The sequence below is a fragment of the Saccostrea echinata genome, unplaced genomic scaffold (assembly GCF_033153115.1).
Source record: "Saccostrea echinata isolate AGI-Se365-2 ecotype Australia unplaced genomic scaffold, CSIRO_AGI_Sech_v1 ptg000002l, whole genome shotgun sequence".
Lineage (NCBI taxonomy): Eukaryota > Metazoa > Mollusca > Bivalvia > Ostreida > Ostreidae > Saccostrea > Saccostrea echinata.
This window is the reverse complement of record NW_026889751.1, coordinates 33,075,136-33,096,969: the sequence shown is the minus strand read 5'-3', so window position 1 is coordinate 33,096,969 and position 21,834 is coordinate 33,075,136. Positions and strand designations below refer to the sequence as shown.

The 21,834-nt window shown below is 32.1% G+C and overlaps 1 protein-coding gene across 1 annotated transcript; it reads right to left on the bottom strand.

Annotated features, from left to right (window-relative positions):
* Nucleotides 1-14,039: 14,039 nt before the first annotated feature.
* On the bottom strand, nucleotides 14,040-18,220 carry LOC133202872 (FMRFamide receptor-like). Its single transcript, XM_061338747.1, has 3 exons — nucleotides 17,832-18,220; nucleotides 15,517-15,924; nucleotides 14,040-15,255 (listed from the first exon to the last, which is right to left on the bottom strand). Exons 1-3 carry the CDS (start codon nucleotides 18,192-18,194, stop codon nucleotides 15,046-15,048), a joined length of 981 nt encoding a protein of 326 aa, XP_061194731.1. The 5' UTR covers nucleotides 18,195-18,220; the 3' UTR covers nucleotides 14,040-15,045.
* Nucleotides 18,221-21,834: the final 3,614 nt, after the last annotated feature.

Genomic DNA, 21,834 nt, shown 5'->3' with positions numbered 1-21,834 from the left:
CCATTTAGCAGTGAGGGATCTTTATCGTGCCAACGCCTATCGTGACACATGGCCTCGGTTTTCAACGGTCTTGGAAAATTTGAAGGAGGAGTTGGACGGGTTGCTGTGGTCAGATCTTGACAAGTGGGTTAGGGTTAGGATTAGGGTACATGATAAAAACGAAAATGATCACGGTTTTAAGTGATCAAGTAGGTCAACGGGTATTAAAAGATTCAGTAAAAGTGAAAGTAAAAGTCATGGATAGAAGTAATAGTACAGGAAATAGTGGAATGTTCCGAAGCTCATAACTTTCTTATTCATTATCGGATTAAGACGAGCTTGGTGTCGTTGGAAAGGTAAGATTGATTGATTGTATGTTGTTTTACGTCCCTTTCGAGAATGGGTGAAGAATTTCAAATTTAGACCTTTACTCGGCCTTCAGGGCCATTGTGCAGTGAGGGTTCTTTATCGCCTACCTTGACACGGGGCCTTAGTTTTTTTAAGGTCTCATCCGAAGGACCCCGAACTTTCACTTCAAAGTGCCGAGCGCATGGCGAAGGAACAGTTGCTACCCATTTTTTTTATCGACTTAGGTCAGTCGCGGCCGAAATTCGAACTCACAACCTCCCGATCACGAAGCGAGCGCGATTTTTTTCAAATTGTGGAGATTTAACATAAAGTATACTTTAATGTTAGATGATATATCAAAGAAAATTTCGATATAATTGAAATCTAATATTTAATCTTCATGTTTGACGCTTTATAGGCATTTTGCTCGCCTTGTTCACCTATCATCTTGCTCAATAAATGAAAGATCGATACAGTTTTCAACTAATGTTGGTCATTTCTGATGATGGATAAGGATCCAGTAAAATCCGGTAGAGTTTGAATTCTTCCGGTGTCTATACTAGATAATCTCAAGTAATACTATCAAAGCTACGGAAGCCCGTTCAGGCCAGTTCAGAAAGAGAAATATTTTTATTTCGTTAAATGCAATAATTATTGCGTTTAAACGAAAAACATTGGGTTTAATCACGATGTACTTTGCATTTAAACGCAAAACACTGCGTTTAATCGCAAACGATTGCGTTTAAACGCAATAATTATTGCGTTTAAACGCAATCATTTTGCGATTGAACGCAATCATTTTTGTGTTTAAACGCAATAATTTTTCTGGGTTTAAACGCAATACTTTTTACGTTTAAACACAATATTATTGTGATTAAACGCAATACTTTTGCGGTTAAACGCAATACTCTAGCCTGGTGAATTTACTGCAAAAACTGTAGTATAGTAGACTACTGTATTTCAATTGTTAACTTTATCAAACATGTTTCAGAAATGTCTGTTTTACCTTTTTCTACATTGAACTCAGATATGCATAATCCAATAACGGTAAAAATGAAAATATATTCTGAATCAATGAACCCAACTGTAGAAATTATTCCATATGATTGTTATAGTCAATCAGAAAAAGCTAAGAGGTGGAATAGTAATGAAAAAATAATATACAAAAACTGTTTTGAAAATAAAGCTAGTAGAATTAGAAGTTTAGAAGATGAACTTTAAACTTTAATAAAATTTCATTAAATTTTATTTATAATATTGTTGGAAAAGCTGGTGAAGTTTAAGTTAGAAGTGCTAAGGAAGTTTTCGGTGTTTATAAAAAATAACAATTTTTCCACAGGTGAAGAAAACGTATATTTTTTAAAAGCCATAGTCCACAAAAGATTGCAAGTTTGCTACGCAGAATTTTAAGAAAGCAAAACAATTGTTTAAACGATTTGGTGGTAACATTTTCAAAGAAGACTTGTATGTAAAGGAAAGGCTGTAGAAACAAAAAAATAAAATCTGCTCAAAATTGTCATAGGAAAGATATGAAAAAGAAATTACAATATCCTACAAGATCATACAATCCAAAAGAATATTGGAAAATATTACATTCTGATTGTACTAATAAATGCTGTAATGAAGAATTGTCGGAACTATATGCTTTTTTTATAAAGATTGTTGTAACATTGGAGTAGAGAGAGAACGTAAACACGTTTTGTCTGAAGAAGAATCAAAATTATTATCAAATTTCTAACTCAGTAACAGTATAAGTCAACCAATCATGAACAAAATGTATATATGCCCTGAAAAATAATAAGTCAAGTGGCCTTGACAACATTGTTAATGAATATATATATTAAATCCACTGTAGATACATGTACAATGTCAAACTTTTATGTGATATTATCTAACAAATTTTTTGACTCAGGAATTATACCTCCTCACTGGACATTTGGTAATATAATCCCATTATATAAAAACAAAGGTGACACTACAAATCCCTAAAATTATAGACTCATTACTTTGATAAGCTGTTTGTGGTAAATTGCTTACATCCGTTCTGAATGAGAGACTCAATAACTATGCAAATAATATCCACCCTATTTTAAAAAATCAAGCTGGTTTTAGAAAAAAAAACTTTTTCTACTTTGGACCTCATCTTTGTGTGCATTGATTGAAATATCAAAATATCATAGGAAAGGGTTGTACTGTGCTTTAATTGATTTTGAGAAAGCTTTTTACTCTGTTTGGCGTTTAGGACTTTGGAACAAAATACTATTAAATAACATACATGGCAGATGCTTCAATGTTATTGCACACCTGTATAAAAGCATTAAATCGGGAGTCGTCTCAAATGGTCTATATTTTGATCTTTTCCCTATACAGTAGATGTCAGACAAGGGGGAAACCTACCCCATTTCTGTTTATTTAAATGATCTTGAAGATTTCATGCACTCAAATAATGTGAAAGGTTTATCATTTATATCTACTCAATTTGAAAAAGATAGATTTGTATCTTAGATTGTTTGCTTTGTTATATGCTGATGAAACGATTCTTTTATCAGAAACACTAGAAGACCCACAATACCAATTGAATATTTTTAACAATAATTGTAAACGATGGCATCTGAAAGTTAACACTTATAAACCTAAGTTGTATTAGAAGTAATAGATAATTTTAAATATTTAGGTGCAAGGTTTTGTAAACATGGTTCACTGAATACAAATGTGGTGTTACTGGAAAATGTAGAAAAATAACCTTACTGTAGAATTACATTGTATATGTTTGACAAAATTAAAATGTAAAGCCTTTATCTTTATATGGTTGTGAGGTATTGGGTTATAATCAATCATAATTAGGTGAAAAATAACATTTAAAATGTTGCTAACATATTTTATATGTAAAATCATCTACAAAAAAAATTTTATGGCACACGGTGAATTAGGTAGATAACCTATTTCAATTAACATAAAGTAAGAATGATAGGTTTCTGGTGTAACTTACATTTTTTACAAGATGATAAATTATCATCAAATCTGTTAAGTGTTTTAAAGAACTACAACAATCCATGGTGTAACTATCAAATCTCTACTGAACAATTGTGGGCTTTCTTATATCTGAAAAACTTGCCAACTAGTACATGTAAATGTATCTTGGCTGAAGAAAGTAGTTTTTAACACTCTGTATGATCAGTTTAAACAGGCATGGTACAGTGAAATGTTTCATTCATCTAAAGGCATTAATTACAGAATATAAAAAAAACCTTCATTTTGTTTAGAAAAATATTTATTAATTTTCTTAGTAAGTACTGGAAATTATTTTGTAGGTTTAAAACTTGTAATAATAAATTACTGATTGAAGTTGGGAGATAGCATAATGTACCATGAGAAAATTTGAAGTTATGTTCCAAAAATGAAATTGGTGATGAATATAATTAATTATTTAATTATAATCAGCCATTTATTTTGAAATCACGGTTATCATTAATATCAAAGTTGTACAATCTATATCTAAATATGTATAAGTTTGATCAACTTTTGAATACAAAGAATACAGTTAAACTGATAAAACTGTGTAAATTTATAAAAATTCTCTTTGAGAGAGTTGGCTCTCCTGGTTAGCTCGTTGTTATTTTAAAGATAGCACTAATTTTGATGGTTTTAGTCTCACCCGAAAGGTTCAAGAGGGAGGGGATGAATTTACAATTTTTGTTTCCCATCATCTAGATGCTTTCTGCCAAAATTCGTTGAAATTAGTTCGGCGGTTTCAGAGAAGCTAAAATGTTCAAATGTTAAGGTATTCTGATCCTCAGGTTCTAAAAATCAGCTTTAAAGTAATTGAAAATGTTCATTAAAATGTCTCTTATTTCACAGAGTAACGTGAATTTACCCATGGTATTTCTTCAAAGTTCATCGTTACAAAGCTTTCAATTTCAAGCTTCATTTTGAGACTTTTATATTAAATAATAAATTTAAGAGTTATTCTTCCTGGCTGGGGAGCGGATATCCTTAACGCACGAAGATCGACGACGGACAAAAACAGGTAGTAATAGTGAACCTGAGTGACTCAGGTGATGATAAACATACAAACAAGTTGTGACAGTCAAACAAGCGAATTTATTAATAAAGAAAGGATGTAGTTGTTATTGTAAATAATTCAAACTTAATACTAGTTTGCTACAGGTATATGCATTGGGGCAATGATGGAAAATATCTCTCCTCTCTCTCTCTCTCTCTCTCTCTCTCTCTCTCTCTCTCTCTCTCTCTCTCTCTCTCTCTCTCTGTGTGTGTGTGTGTGTGTGTGTGTGTGTGTGTGTGTGTGTGTGTATCACTATCCGTATCTTTACTTGTTGGTTTGTCTGTTTGATTCTCTCTGTATATCTCCTCGTCTGTCTCTCTGTCTCTCTGTCTCTCTCTCTCTCTCTCTCTCTCTCTCTCTTGAAAGAGATACGAGCTGGTAAGAATGATGGATGCATTAAATTGCTCGTATGCTTATGTTCAGGCACAGGGTATCTTATCAGCTCTATTATCTATTACACATATAATAGATACACGAGGGAGGAATCGAAAGTTGCTCACGATTTGTCAAACAATCAAAAAAGCATACTTGAAAAAAAGTTACACAAATCTTCCTATGCTATACTGCAAATGCTGTCCTAGAATTTTTTCAGACTAAAATATTCCAAATATATCCAATGTAAATAGTTTCAATCCCACAAAAATAGAGAACAAAGCGGATAAGATGCCCCTGTGGTTCCAGATATAATTTGTGTGGAACATGAGTCGAGTAGAATTAAAGCCAATTAAATAACATACTGTTGATAACGATTTGGCTTAAGCAAAAAGAAAATTTGAAACTTACCGCCATATTTCGACCACAAATGGAAGAACAAAAAATTCCAAGTAGTAATAGCAGTTCAAACTTCATCTAGAGGAAAATGATAAAATATGATAATGATATCTTTGGTGATCATTTCTGTTTCTATAGCATGGTAAATATGTATTTACGTCGAAGACAAGGAGATTTCCATCCGATATTCATATAATGGGTCCTCATGCACAATATTTAGCAGAAAAACTTGAGCTTTGTACTGATTTCGTATCATTATATAGCAACTATTACTAATTTACTTTTTTTTTAATTTTTAGTTTTTGCAAATAGCCAGAATTCATCGATATATTTCGAAAAGCAGTTGTTTATACAGTATATCTGACTGTTTTTCTTTACAGCTGTTAATGTTTTGTGACGAGTAAGATATAGGCTTGTTAGAACATCCACTGGATCCTGCGATGTATCTTTGTAAGTATTTTTATTGAAGTTTTGGAATCCCTTATAATCACTTTCAAATTTAAATGAACATTGCAAGAAGAAAGGAGATATCGCTGAATTTAATTCTTTAATAATTTTTATAATTAAATAAATTCCAAACTTGTATATTCTAGACTATTTTTTTTTTTTTGCGTATGTTTTTTCTTTGACTAATCTCAAAAATGAATTAACAGTCAGTTCTTTTACTTTTACGCAAACTTACTTTTACTATTTCATGGCTCTTCGTGCCTCAAATATTTCTAATATTTATAAAAATGCACTTATCAATTATGAGAATTATGAAGAAAGACAACCTGTCAAATACAGATTTCCTTAACTGTGATAAGATTTAATGCGATTTCTAACATATAAATGAGTATATAATCACGTTTGTTTATGCTATACGTAATATAACTTACATACCTTGGCAATTTATGCTGTTGTATCGAAACAATATGCTATAGAGAATTTAAACAATCCTTTATAAACGTATGACGACTTCAAGACTTTTTTTCCTAACTTAAGAGACTATATTCTATTTGTACCTTTTAGGTATATTTCGATCAGCTAGAAGGATATAATGGTAATTTATATCAAACAGTTCCAGCTGCTCGAGATTCAAAAAGAAACAATTGTTCGTTATATTGGGCATTTTTTAAATTGTATTGATTCAGTATTAACTAAGGAAAGAGTGGAATATTTGTTGGATCAGTACATGTCGTTGTTTTAAAAACGATAATAATGATTTTGAAATATATCTATCATATCATTATAGATACGTTATTGCTAAACTAAAATATAATCATAATATTCTACATGTATGCCTATTACATACATGAAAATTAAAAAAAACCTTTTATTTGTCTTTCTAGTATTTTTCAAAGTCTCATCCTATTAGTTTCTCAAGAATATTAGACATATTCTTACTCATACTTGTGAACCATTGATGGATGTGAAACAATGATTTTTTTTTTATCTGTTCACTTGCGTACAAATAAATTCCACAAATTAATATATTTTTCTTGTTGATTAGATCTTAGGAATTTCACCTTACATCCATCGCTATTTTTTTTCTTTTTTAAAGAAACCAATTATCAAAGCTGATGGTCTATAGTTCTTTAAAAACTAGAGAATATACGCTGTCATGCTTAATTGAATTTTACATTCTTCTCCATTCAATTATACACATGTAAAATATCAGAAACTGTGAACAGGGCAAAAACACGGACCCCTGAAAACAAGATGTAGAATCAGGTGCCCAGGACAAGTTAGCATTCCCCTTTGACCTGTCATACCCTCGTAAGCCGTGTGTATTGATCAGGTATATGGAATATTCCGTAGTCATATTAAGTTTAAAAACCAAAGGCCTAATCATTTGTGTGAAGCACGGCAGCCAAAATGAGGATAACAGCAATTACTTAACAAATGAAATGAAATATGTCAGACAAAATACAACCCAACGATAGGTTGTATTATCGTAGAATTGCTCAAAACTTACTTTAAACGGGGTTTTGGGAATCTTTGTAACATCAACGTAGTTGTCAGTTGCTTGCTTCAGTTAAAAATTGATCATGTTCAGAGAATGTTCTTGCGTTTAATCACTTGTGAGGCCTCAGCATAAAGCGCATGTGATGTTGGAATATTACTATATTAATACTGAAAATCAATAATGGAAAAGCGGACGGCACCCCCTATGTCATACAGTTTAGTTATTTGTTGGTCATTATCGTCTGTAGTTTGAAAGATATTTGTTTGAGCTTTTGTTGCGTGAATGAATATTATTTTTTAAGTATGTAGGTGAAAGGAGGTTAATGTGCATCGGTTCCTAACCCCAAACTTTATGTTACTTTATGTGTTTTGATATTTTAACATCAGTTACATTAATTGGCCACAAAAAAAACTTCATCAACTCAGCATTCCATATTGCTCAAGATAAAAAAAATTGATAATTAAACATTTAAGATTAATCTTTGGAGTGCTTCTCAAAAACCTTGATTTATACTTTGTTTAATTTCGTGATCTATTTGTATTTTCTTGTTTCTATTTTCATTAGCTTGATATGAAATAAAAGTAGCAATTTCATGAAACCATAGCAAAACGGCAGCTGCATTTCATTTTAGATTCAATTTACATTTAAAAAAATAAGTTTTACCGTCTAACTATTACCTTGTTTCAAAAGAACAGATATTTTCGATTGGATATTTTATTCTGATTTGAAGGGATTCATTTCACTGATGTTACATGTACATAAAATTGCCAACATTTTACTTTGTATTTGATAAGTCAGTCAAACCAATATGTACCTTTATTAAGGTTAAAAAAATCATCCAAAAGACTCAGCGCACTCTTTTTAGGAAAAATTATTGGTAGGTTGGACAGAAATGTTTCATTTAATAGACTCTTTTTCATCTAAATTTACTTGATTTCAATATTAATATAAAAAAAGAAATTATGGAAATATCATTGTAGGTAGGATAAGACTAATGTGTATCTTAATACTCTGTCTATTTGACTAGAATGGCAAATTTACTGTAAATAGTTTGGATTATATTTGTTCTGCTTGATCCGGAACATTTGTCAATGGTCTTATTTTAAAGAATAAGATTATTTTCTTTGGGCAGGTCAGTATGCCTGTAAAAGTGCGTGGAAAAGCCGTTCAAAAATTGCTGAATTTATTTTCAAGAACTAGACATACTCTTTCCAGCAGAAAAAAATTGTTCCTGTTCGAAACATTTCAAAAACAATTCTAATATTTCCTGTGACTGCAGCATGATTGTACTAACAGTTACCTTTATCTATGCAACGAATATGCCTTTCATCGAATGAGATTTATTTATAAAAGGTTATGTCAATAGATTTGATGTAAAAGATGGAAATAACAGTGATCAATCTCATAGATGCAGTACAGAACATGAATCATGAGCATGGCAAAAAAAAAACACGGATCACTGGAAGTACCAGAGTTGGGATATGACTGATTTATTAAAAGCGTAGACATATTCTACTTATGATAAAACTGAAAATACAAGTATCTACGATTACAAATCTCACATGTAGATATGAAGCATCAAAATTTGATAGGCCTTTTGAGATATAGCACTCGTGGACAGTCTCAAAGTAGTTACATCCATGAATGCCAATTTTAAAACTAATTTTATTTTAAAAAAATAGAAAGAAAAAAAACTTACTAGCGTTTCATTTGCATCTTCGTACCTAAAAATTCCCTTGTAACACTTCCTGGAAAATCTTTAAGCACAACCTTTTTTAAAAGTAGGAGCCTTCAATAAATGATAAATGTGAAGAAAAGAAACAGTGATCGATCTCAAAAAATCTACAATTAATACAAATCTGTAACAGGACATACAACACGGATCCCCGGAAATACAAGAGGTGGATCAGGTGCCTAGGAAGAGTAAGCATCCCCTATTGACTTGTCACACCCTCCGTGAGCCCTATGTATTGATCAGGTAGACGGAACATTCCGTAGTCAAATTAAGTAATAGAAAACAAAGGCCAAATAATTTGTGTGAAGCACGTCAACCAAAATTCGACCCAATTATCCGTTATCAAAGCATTTTGATTTAAAAATAACCTCATTTCGCATGACTAAATCTGACAGGAATGACAGGTCGCACAGCTATATATAAAGTATATTCTACTACAGTTATTGCCATGATCAAGAAATGCCGTGGATATTATTTTCCAATAAATCATGATCGTCCTCAAAAAATTATCAGATTAGAACAAATCTAAAAAAAAAATGAACTGGTGAAATAAATACATGACATTAAAATGCAGTTCTTATGGATGCAATATCGATTTCTCGTCCTCTGTAGTCTAAAAGATGTATATTAGCTTAAACAGCTGATAATGTCTATTTTTATAGCTAAAATGGGTTGTTTCATGGAAATCCCTACGTGATCAAGCAGCGGTATTAGGGGTTGTGATTCAAACAATTGCAAAGCTGAGAGCAGGATTTAAACAGTTCTCATCAACAGAGTGAGCGTAATATTGCCGTGAGTGATTTGCTGAGTCAAACAAATTCCATGCTATGTGCATCAACCGAAGAACTTGATGATAATAAAAGTGACATTGACAGTGAACCACTTAATATTTTATTCATTGATCCATCCACTTTCACGCAGAGCCATTAGAGAATATAGACATGGAGTCAAATTGAACAATCTCTGTTTCAGAAAATCATGAAGTGTTTTATTGAGTCGAAACTGGACATGTTAAGGACTAATTTGATGGAAATTGTTTGAATAAAGACTTGAGCCTTGAGTTGAAATGTCTTCAGATATTCTTAGAGAAACTAACCGCACTGATCAAGACCTCACTTCTTTACAATCCATATAATCACGTGTGGTTAGTCTAGAGAGCTTGTAAGTGTTGATAACTGCAAACTCCCTGAGGGTTCTTAACAATCATTAAACCCACTGCGCAGTACAGTTAAGGTAGGTTGCGGGTTTATTGCATAAAAATTCTAACGAGAAGACATATCCTGAAAATTTGATATAATGTTCCTTAGAATTTGCAGCATATTATCTGAATTTTTTATTAAATTTGCCTACGTGGTTTTAATGCTATATTACTGTAAACGCGGTATAGTTTTCGGTACTATTTTAACGCTTTACTATAGAAATATGTAGGAAAATAACGTTTTAAAACGATTTTACCCAAAGAGTCTCTTTAGAAAAGGTCTGATAACTTTTTTAAAGACGTAGACGAATTACTCAGAAATTTTAAAATATCAAGATGAGGTAAAATTAATTGTATTAATTTATCAATCGCAGTGTTGTCGCTGCATATTAATTCTAATGCACAAAGATACCGTTTATATACCGTTTATTCTGACTTCGTGGACAGAATATAAATTTCATAATACTAGAGTAGATAAGACTGCTGTTCTTCCTAACACGTTTCTGCAATAAGTAAAATGCTGAATAAAATTACAGTGCGCATCTATGTCACCTTTTAGATCTTGTATATTCCAAATATAAGATACTTATACGTAAACGCGATTACGTTCAATATATGACGCTTTAGTCATAATTAACGCCGTAAACGCAACATTTTGGCAATATGAAAGCAAACTTTAAAATTATTTAACAAAAAACTAGCGAGAAGACTATTGATTTTTTTTTACCTCATTATTAGGATGCTCAAGTTCATTATTAAGATTTCAAGTATAATACGTGAATTTTATCACTTCATTCGAAATCGGTAAAGAACGAAAACACACCCCACTACTAAGAAAGATGGGGGGGGGGGTTACCGGCAATGTTTTTTTTTAAATTCAAACGCAATTCAGTATATCGTCCGAACTCTCAAATATTTGTTCTTTCTTGGTTTTTTTTTTTTTCTCAATTTTTCATCGGCAAAATGTTAAATACATGCATTCAGCTTATGCACAGACAGCTTAATTTTGCTATAGGAAAAATTGTAACCGATACTTGTATTTCATAATGCATGTAGTATATTAATATCTGTTTAGAGTGTCATAAAGGTCCGATATGCTGGGTGTTTGTATAAATTTATTTTAACATGTTTAATGCATTTCACTATGATAAATCAATTCCTTGCTAGCCTGCATATAGAGAACGACTTTATCAGATTCAAATACAAAATATTTTTTTTTTTTTTTTTTTTTAAAAAAAAAAGAGGAAAATGCATGTAATTAAATTTCATTTTTTTTTCCGGCTGTGAGCAAAAATGGTACATTACGCACCTTCCCTTCGTTGCAAATTGCGTGCATACATACAGCCTTTCAATTTTTCGGCTTAGCAATTTACGGTAACTTTCATTTTGCATGCCATATCCTTAATTTAACACTGACTCATTTTGATTGCCCTTTAGTAGTTTGGTATCATTTACAATAAAAATTATTCATTGCATTTTGCCTCGCATTAATTATGTTTTATTAGTTTGTTCTTATACATTACACATATAATCAGAGCAGAATTCAAACTTATACTACTCTGGTTTCATACATTTATGACAATACAATTACGGAAAATAACGTGTACTTTATAAGCTTCGTACGGACTAGATTCTATTGCTTATGTAATTTTTAGAGAAATAAACGGGAAGCAATGCAACGTCGTCTTTGTGACGTAACTGCCGTCATAATCAAATGTGCACAAAACAATCGCTCGAATCGTCGAAATTGTGTACCAAAATTGATGACAAAAGCAAACCCGCGACCCACCTTAAGGTGCACAATGGAAATAGCATCGATTTTTCATGTTACATGTTACAAAATATATTTTTTTTTTCAGGATGGCGATTTTTTTTGTACATTACTAATATCGGACAAATGAAATTATGGTTATTAACTACATATTGAGGACGATTACATGTCCTATTTAGACTTGTCACATGATGTGGCAGTCACGTGATTTTTGCACATATACTTGCAGTATTGAGGTCACCTCTAAATTTCAATAGTGCAAAGGCCTAACCAAATTAATTCAAAGTTTAATTTTTAAATACAGTGTAGTTTCAACACCCATTGTAGTTTGTGAAAAGTGTTGCGATCCTATATAGATTCTACTATTTCATTGTTAAAATCATATTTGTATGAACGCATACTAATTTTTTTGTTGGTCAGCTTCATTAGATATAGAAATAATTAATTCAGTTTCAAGATTTCAATAGGATCGCAGCACTTTTCAAATAGCTTAATACTTGTAGAGTTTATGTTTAAAAACTTGTCATGATCCATTGAGGGTATGCCCTTGCACCAGATCGATTTATTAAGACCCTTAGGTTATCCTCCAATGTACCTGCATACAAATATACGGCAGATCCGTAAAATATGAAATGTACGGAAAATATATGAACAAAATCATAAACGGGACATTTTATCTAAATTAATGGCATCTTAAAAATCTGCAAACAATATTTTATTTAATTATAAAACACATTTCTTCTTTGTAAAAATATAACTTGATCTGGTTTTGAGGCGTCGCTCAGCTAGTATTGGCCACTGTAGTGTACTAATCATGTCTGTAACGCTACTGGTATTGAGGTAATTGTTATGTACATAGCGAGCCGCCATTCTCTGAACCATTTCAAGTTTTTGTCTATACAGTGTCGTATGTGGATCCCAAACACTACAACAATACTCGAGTTTAGGGCGCACTATTGCTTGATAGGCTCTGGATTTTACTTCTGTGTTTGAAATTTTCAGATTTCGTTTAAGGAATCCTAATGATTTATTTGCATTTGCAATAATATTGTCATAATGTGTGTTCCACTTTAGATTTGACTGTAATGTTACACCTAAATACTTGGCTGAGCTTACTGACTCAAGTACATGATCATGTAGAATGTAATTTTGAGAATATGTCCGTTTCTTATGAGAGATGGTAAATTTAGTACACTTGTCTGGGTGAAAAGCCATAAGCCAATCAGACTCCCACCGTGCAGCTGCATCTAGATCTGATTGTAGTTTGTGACAGTCTTCTGTATGTGTTTTTATTTCTTTATAGATGATACTATCGTCAGCAAAGAACCTGCCACGAGAACAAGAAAGTTCATTACCGGTGCATGTGAGTGGCCGTTTTAAAACCAGACAAAGCAAACAGATAGAAGAACAAAATTATCAAGAATAAGAATTTGCGTGGCCTGAAGTTATATATGGTCTGAAAATTGTTGTCCAACTTGTACTCCTGTTTGTCTATAAATACAAAAAGTCGCAGTTTTGTACAAATAAGGATGGCGTACCTCTGTATATTTAATTATAACTAAAATTCCTATTCTCCTTTTTTTTCATTTCATGTTGCCAAGTGATTCATCAAGAAAATAAAATATGTCCCTGTATAAAGTCAATGAGGAAAAATGTTATTTACAATAAATCTAAATGATTGTAATAAAGGGTTTGAAGAAATACTATTTCCACCGGAAGTTATTTCTTTCAAACAGCGTCCAGAAGTTGTCCAAACAATGAATATTTTCATCGAAATTTTCTGTGCTGATTTTTACACGCTCAAAGGGGAATATTTAGTCAGATGAGAATGTCATACGGAAGTTATTGCAAAAGAACCGCAACGAAAACATTATTTGCATGTATTTTCCCTGTTTGAATAACCAAACATGATTTTTTTTCTTTATCAGTATACTGTTATCTTTGATTTTTTTTCCTGAATAAAAAAGGTACTCACCCTATGTTAAAAATGAATCAGATAATTTTAATATGTACTCCTTTATGCTATTTGATTCTTAAAGTCCATACAAATATTTTCCCCGGTGTATAGAGGGTCTTTAATCTGTGGCCAAGCTACTTACAGCAGAAGAAATAACTTTTTAAAAAAAAATTGAAATAAATCTGATACATGATAATAAGATAATATATAACTGTATCTACAAAGATTTTTATTCAGAAGAGGAAAGAAAATAGTTTTACATCCTTGAGAGAATATGATGACCTTGTATTACATATTATCGATATGAGTGAAAAATTCTCGAGAGGGACGTTAAACAACATACAAACAAACAAAAAACATATTATCGAAATCTGAAAACATTAGTTACATGTATGACTTCATGAGAAGCCTGTCTCAACAGGTTGGGAAATAAATTACACATATATATTAAGAAATTAACATTAAGAGTACACCGGGAAATCAAATTAATAACTAATGCTTATTATAGAGGGGACTATTTCATGTGTACAAAAACGGCACCCCAACTGCTTATGTTGCCAGAGTCCTGCAGATTTCATTCAATTAGGTGTAATTTTGTGATATAGATCTTGTGATATAGATCTTCACTTTATTTTCATATGTATTTTTTTCGAAAAATGAGATAAGCCAGTTAGATTTCAGCGCACGTGCATGATGAGAATAAGGGAATTTTTGTCAGTTTTCAAATTCAGCCAGCCAAACTGGAGTACACATGTATGTGTGTGTTTTCAAGATTTATATATATTATATTGTAGAACCTCAGAATATATCGAAATTTCTGCGTCAGGTAATCAGAGCCAAAACACATGCTAATTCAGTCTTGACATGTCCACACTCCTAATGTATGTTTATATACCGAATTTCAAATCTTTTCATAAAGAAAAATGAAAGTTAAAGTAATTTCAATATATCAGGCATTTCAAACTTCGCTCGCATGAATGTATACGTGAACAAGATAACCCTCGTTCCGCAATTCTACACAATATACCTGCTGACTTTAAAAAGGTTTTATCTAAAGCGGATGAGTAGCTTTCGAAAACACTCGCAAACAAAATGGTGCCAGGAAGAAATACGAAAAAAGTAAAAACAATATGTTCCGAAACTTCTTTGGGGGACATGATAAAGAATATTACGTGTCAAAAGTTTTCTACGCATTCACTCGAACATAATGACAAACTTTCTCATACGGAACATTACATTATTGTTGGAATTATTCCTGTATAGTTTACTGTCATGTTAAAGTGTAGTAGATCCAGTCCCACTGGTGCTATGTAACGAGCTGGTTCTGTCGAGACTAAGGTGGGATTTCTGTGGAAAACACAGACTCTTCAACTCTTTTCTGAACTTCCTTCCGCTCAAACAATACAAGAAGAAGTTGATGGAGGAATTGATGACTATGCCTAATTTAGCGATGGAGAAAGCCTCGTCCACCATGCGATAGTTAACCTAGAAATAGCAGTATACAATGATTTTAAACAGTAGTGCATAGAATTTAAATGAATACACAAATGACGTAAATCTAACAGTCTATCATCTTTACTTGCATTTTCTGATTTCAGCATGCAATGAATTGAAACAGCTGTGTAGCGTACAGAAAATAAACCCTTGATCCTCGACATGACACAAACTAACAGTCTATTATCTTTACTAACACTTTCTTGATATTCGACATATGACACGAACTAGCAGTCTGTTATCTTTACTTACACTTTCTGGTTTCAGCATGTAGACACATTGCGTGAGGCACTGGAATATGATTAAAAATAGGAAGGTGAAGGTCACCGTTAATAAAAGACGCGTCAGCTGGGCCTCTGCTCTTCTTGTCTTTTCTTTCCCTAGCTTTGTTTTCTTGTTTGATTCAAAAACCTTCCGCAAGATTAGGATATTGAAGGTAAAAACTGCGACCCAGGGTGCAAGGACAAGGAACATACAATGCACCCAAAACTCATAGTGTTTACTTCCCTCGCCTCCCCCATATTCTGTAAAGGTGAATGCTCTACCTTCCTTTGGTGGATCCAATGGTTGAAATGTTTTAAAGTGTGGAATATTAATGATGAAGCAGAGAAGGAAAATGGATCCTGCTCCTATATAAACTCTTCGTTGAGAACAAAATTCCTGAAACATCAAAAAATTCATGTACATCCTTTTTCTTTATACAAGAGCATGCTCTACGTTCGAACAATTTTCAAAACGAGGCAAATTACAGACAAACATGTTGATGAAAAAAAAATATCAACAATATCGTTTGCAGTCATTATTTCGTGAGTTCTATTCTCGATACAATGACCTTGTCGGCAAATACAATCTATCATTAAGTCGAATGCTGGCTGACATTTTACACTAACTGTTAGGCCTTTATTCACACACCGCATTGTCTACGGATTTTTTTTACTGTTTTCCCGATCATGACAAGGAGCACACGGTGGGTGTGACCGGTCGACAGGTGATGCTTACTCCTCCAAGGCACCTTATCCCACCTCTAACGTTTTTAGAGGTCGGTGTTTGCTCTGTTCCCGATTTGTATTGTTTGAAAAGACTTAGAGATTGATAACTGTTCGTTATCTCCATATTTCATATCTGATATGAAAGGTGGTAAACATTTCCGTTTTTGCACATATCAGCCTTGGGGATATTATCATTTTAAAGACAAAAGCCTTTTTTATGAAAAGTCTATTCTTTTTCACTTAAAAATCAGCAGGCATGTTCACGAAACTTTCCTAAGATACATCCTAAGATTGTTCCTAAGATATGACTTAGGAAGAAAGTTAGGAACATCCTACGATCAACATATCATGAGATGTGACTCGACGGTATCTTAGGAACATCTTATGTTAGGATATCCTAACATACGATGAACACTATTGTTTCTAAATACATATATAATTTGGGAGACATTTGCAGCCAAAAAAACTTCTATCTTACATAAGAAAAAAATTATCTATTTACATGATGACTTCCGTATAATTTTAATGTTTACATCTTTAAAATTATAAGAGAAATATTTAATACCCCATGTAAGTCACAACGAAACAAGCAAATTTTTTTCTATCAAAGTGAAAGATTTTTATTTAATTTTTATTTTAAAAACTGTGTTTCAGCAATAATATCTGCAACATGTTGGATAACTAAAAAGATAAAAAATAATCTTGAATTCAGTAATTTACCACAATGAAGATTATGATATGACGTATTATAAAAGTCTGAATTATTTTTTTAAAAAATAAACTAATAAAAAATATGAAATGAATTTTGCAGGGTTCGAAACCATGTACTTTAGTATTCAAACAGGGAAATGTTTCATTATCTTAAAGGCAATGCTTAATCCCCGAGTCTTGGAACTCTCATCATTTTAATTGATGTAAATCAAACCAATATATCCCAATTACTTATATCAAGGAGATAGATAAAAATAAGACAATAATTTTCACTTTTGGTCCCTTACACATAAAACGTGTATGAATGGGTTTTTTTTAATCGGGAGAGGGGGCGGGACTGACCCCTCATTATTTTTCCGAAAAATAGTCTCTTACTGTTAATTTAATATTGATTTTTTTAAAAAAAAAAAAAAAAAAAAAAAAAAAAAAAAGGCCACCCCCTCCACTTTCTGTTTGCAGTATGGACGGACATCCCCCCCCCCCAACCACCACCACACACACACACATTACATATCAGAAGTTTTTGCGTGCGGATATTTTTATTTTTATTTTATTTTTTTTTTTTTTTTTTTTTTTGGTCAAGTTTTTTTTAGGGAATTTTTTTTGGGCTAGTCAATTATATTTTTCTGCCCCCTTACCCTAAAAGTCAATTATTTTTTCTGCCCCCTTCCCCAGCTTGAAAAGGGATCTGACGGGCCTGCATTATGAATAAGAAGTGGAAGTGAAAATTTTCAAGTGCAAAATTCAGGTGCTTTTTGATGAGGTGGGTTAGGACCCAAGAAACCCAAGACGTTCTTAGGACACGTCACAGTCCTAAGATAGCTTCGTGAACATGCCTGCAGGTACTGAATCAGATGTGATAATTACCTGGGATCTGTGTGACCAACAGACCTGAAGGTATCTGTCCACAGTAACACCAACAAGCATCCAAATACTTACAATCACTGACAGAAAGAAGAATGGGTAACCAAAGTAAGCAAAGAACTCGCCGTAAGTTTTGTCTCCCAAAATAACAGGGTGAATCTGGCCAAGACTGTCACAAAGCACAAAGAACAGTAGAACAAACACATCTGCGATCGCTTGAAAAATTAAGTACGTCCCTGTAGATGAACGCATAGTCTTCTTACTCCATATGATGAGAGATAGGACATTTCCAGCGATTCCAATAATAACAAAGATCAAAGCTACGATGGAGGAGGAGACCCAGTGCATCTTTATGGCGATTGCCATTGATTCGCTCTCTGTTGCATTTTCCATCATTTCAAACTGCTTATCAAGGTTTACCAGACCTCGTTAAATTATAAAATTATGAAACAAAATTACAAGACAGCAGCTGTGCTAAACTATGACTCTGCTCATTAAAAATTAGAATGTCGTTGAATAATAGTTAGATTTTTATTCCTTCTTCTAGTTACCATCCAAATAAAAGATATTATACTTGTTCATAAAAATACTTGTATAAAAAATACGTATTTTAAGCTCTGAAAATGATACTTTGTTTACAATTGAGGAATGTTGTTCTCAATTTATTAAATTTCGTTTATACCGTTGCTATTATGAACTTGAATTATTACATATGATGAGACAAACTACTTTTTGCTCCTAAGTAATTGATAAAGAAATGATGTTATCGAAAGTACATACATTGTTTAAAAATTGCCTTGAAATTAAAAAGAATAAAGAAGGAGAACACAACTTACCAAGTAAAAAACTAAGAAGAAATTTAAAGTAGACTAATTCTGCGCTATTTATATAGACTGCGTGTTTACAATTAACCTTGTTTATGCATCATCTATTTACAATCCGTTTTATGAATAATTTTTCTTCCCTGTTTTGAAATGCGCCGTTTAAAATTATAAAATATTTCTTCTCTCGACTCATATGAAACGTTTTTAGTTATAGGTTATCTTAAAGACAATTAAAATTCTTGGCCTCATATTTTTACCTCGATAATGTGTACCAGTCTCACTATGTATTATTTTTACATGTTTGTGTATCATCCTAGAGAGAATGAAAAGTTGATAATTCGTCAGATATCGCTAATGAATAATCTGAGTCTGTGTTTTAATGATTTATACCTTCTTTTGTTTGTCAGGTATGAATTAAGAATACAAACTACTTTAAAAAAAGATAGCATAAACCTAGACTTTGCGCTATAAAAGCAAGGCATGATAAGTTAGATATTTTTGCTATCTTTGAAAAGTATCCAGTGGCCCATTTCACAAAATATCTTACGACTAAGACAAATATTTTCAATTCTTCAAAAGTATCTAAATTATTGTAGGTCACAAAAATATTGTATTTCTATTACATTACAATAAATTGTGAATATCCCTTCAGGAAAAAATTATTATCTTTATTAAACAATGAAATTACAGAGCTGTCAAATCTTAGTCGTAAGATTTTTTGTGAAAAGGCTACAGATCGATTAAAAATTCTACTTACCTCTGGTCAATGAAGGCCTACTTATTAGTGAGTAGCTTACAACATCTGTCACAATATAGCTTACAGCATCCCTCACAATATAGCTTATAACATCTGTCACAATATAGCTTACAACATCTCTCGCAATATAGCTTACAACAGCTGTCACAATGTAGCTAACAACATCTCTCACAATATAGCTTACAGCATCTGACTCAATATAGCTTACAACATCTGTCACAATATAGCTTATAACATCTCTCGCAATATAGCTTACAACAGCTGTCACATTGTAGCTTACAACATCTCTCACGATATAGCTTACAGCATCTGTCACAATATAGCTTACAACATCTGTCACAATATAGCTTACAAAATATGTCACAAAATAGCTTACAACATCTGTCACAATATAGCTTACAAAATATGTCACAATATAGCTTACAACATCTGTCATAATATAGCTTACAACATCTGTCACAATATACCTTACAGCATCTGTCACAATATAGCTTACAAAATATGTCACAATATAGCTTACAACATCTGTCACAATATAGCTTACAGCATCTGTCACACTATAGCTTATAACATCTGTCAAAATATAGCTTACAACATCTGTCACAATATAGCTTACAAAATATGTCACAATATAGCTTACAACATCTGTCCAATATAGCTTACAGCATCTGTCACAATATAACATCTTTAACAATACAGTACATCCCAGCAACAAAGCTTACATTTTTAAGTATACAGCTTATGACATACGTCACAATATAATTTAATAGAATTTACGATTTCTAGACCATGAATACAATGCACTCTTGCAACAGAAGTACATATTTTTTTTATTTTAAGACAATAGGACAAATTATCACAACTCTTGTTTTCATTTTAACCTGCTACAAGCAACACATAGAGAGTAAAGACAAACAGGATTGATGAGACCAAAAGAATGCACTTAGAATTAATTAAAGAAATAAAACAGTTCTATAGAAATTGTTAGGATTTAAATATTGTCTGAAATAAGTGTCTCTGAAAGTTATTGTTCTATATGTTTTAAGTCTACCGAAAAAAAATATTCCCTAAAATGTGTCTGTTGTATTGAAGATCTGTAAGAGTTTATATTCTCAATGCATCAGTCAGTCTGACCTACATAAAATTTCACTTATCAGAAAGGGTGGAATACAATTATTTATTTTTCAACTTAAATACCGAGGAATGAAAAGCATACATGTCAACAAATTATTTTGATTGAATGATCATGAATTCTGATTCTCACTGATTAGTCCATATTCTCTTTCCTTTGTGTACCTTGTTTGTGAGTGAGTTTACTACAAAACGAAATGAAAGAAAAAAGTTTACTTAGATTTTTTTTCTTCTGACAAACCATAAATTAGCTAATTTTTTATAAATCAATGAAATACCATGTTTTAAAGCATGTTTCGTTCTAAACGTAAACACAATCGTCGCAAGTATCACAGAGACTAAACTCCTTTATTAGTAAATGGTTGAGTATACATTCTCTTAAAATATCGTGTTCCACTTTGTGAAAGAGATGTTAAAGTGTTGAAATAAAACTAAAATCTGTTAGTACAAAACACATGATGTGATAAGTATTTATTATTTATTTATTTTTCGTTGGAGACAAGAATTATATGTGAAAAAATGCTTTAAATTCCTGATTGTTTAATAAGACGGTTACTGACTTCTGAATATTGTATACTTCTAACTATACGGACATTGAAAGGTATTAGTTTAATTCGGCCTTCCGTTTCGATCAATCAAAAGCTGACCAAATACGCAGAGTCACAAGTAGACCTCATCAAAAAGATTTTTCAGATGGAATTGAACGAACAGTTTAGACATTTTGTTTGTTTGTTTGTTTTTTTAATGGAGCTCGTACTCCTTTTAAAATGACTGACTTATGATTAATATGTTTAAAAATGATAACAAGGATAATTTTGGCTTACAATTCCAACCATATCTTCAGTTCTCAAAACTAAGACAGTAAACTTTTATATTCATTGAATAAAATGTTTTGATGAAATATATGGAGATAACGAACAGTATCTGAGCTCAAAAATCCATTAAACAATACAAATTTTGGAGCAATTCAGATTGATATCAGATTCAACCGTTTAGGACTCATTGCATGCTTTGCAGTGAAACCTTAAGATCAAATGTACAGGCGAAGGATTTTCTTAATTACTTTGTACCCGAAAATTATTCTTCTAAGTAAATTTCCCTTGATTTAATCCTCTCTCTTCTTCTTACAAACCACCTACAGCCATTCATTTTCAGGTGGAGGCAGACACATATATCTGAATTGAGTGAAGTTAAAGATGTACACTTTTTCTGTCATTTTTATATATTGGATTAGCATTTCTAGATATTTGCCCAGAAGGCGACATTTTCATATATTCATATGCGCATTTTAAAA

Coding starts and splice junctions, on each gene's coding strand:
- LOC133202872 (XM_061338747.1), bottom strand. CDS start 18,194: ATGGCAATCGCCATAAAGATGCACTGGGTCTCCTCCTCCATCGTAGCT. Junction 15,925..17,831: donor GTTGGTCACACAGATCCCAG/GTAATTATCACA, acceptor TTGATGTTTCAG/GAATTTTGTTCTCAACGAAG. Junction 15,256..15,516: donor ACATGCTGAAACCAGAAAGT/GTAAGTAAAGAT, acceptor TGCTATTTCTAG/GTTAACTATCGCATGGTGGA.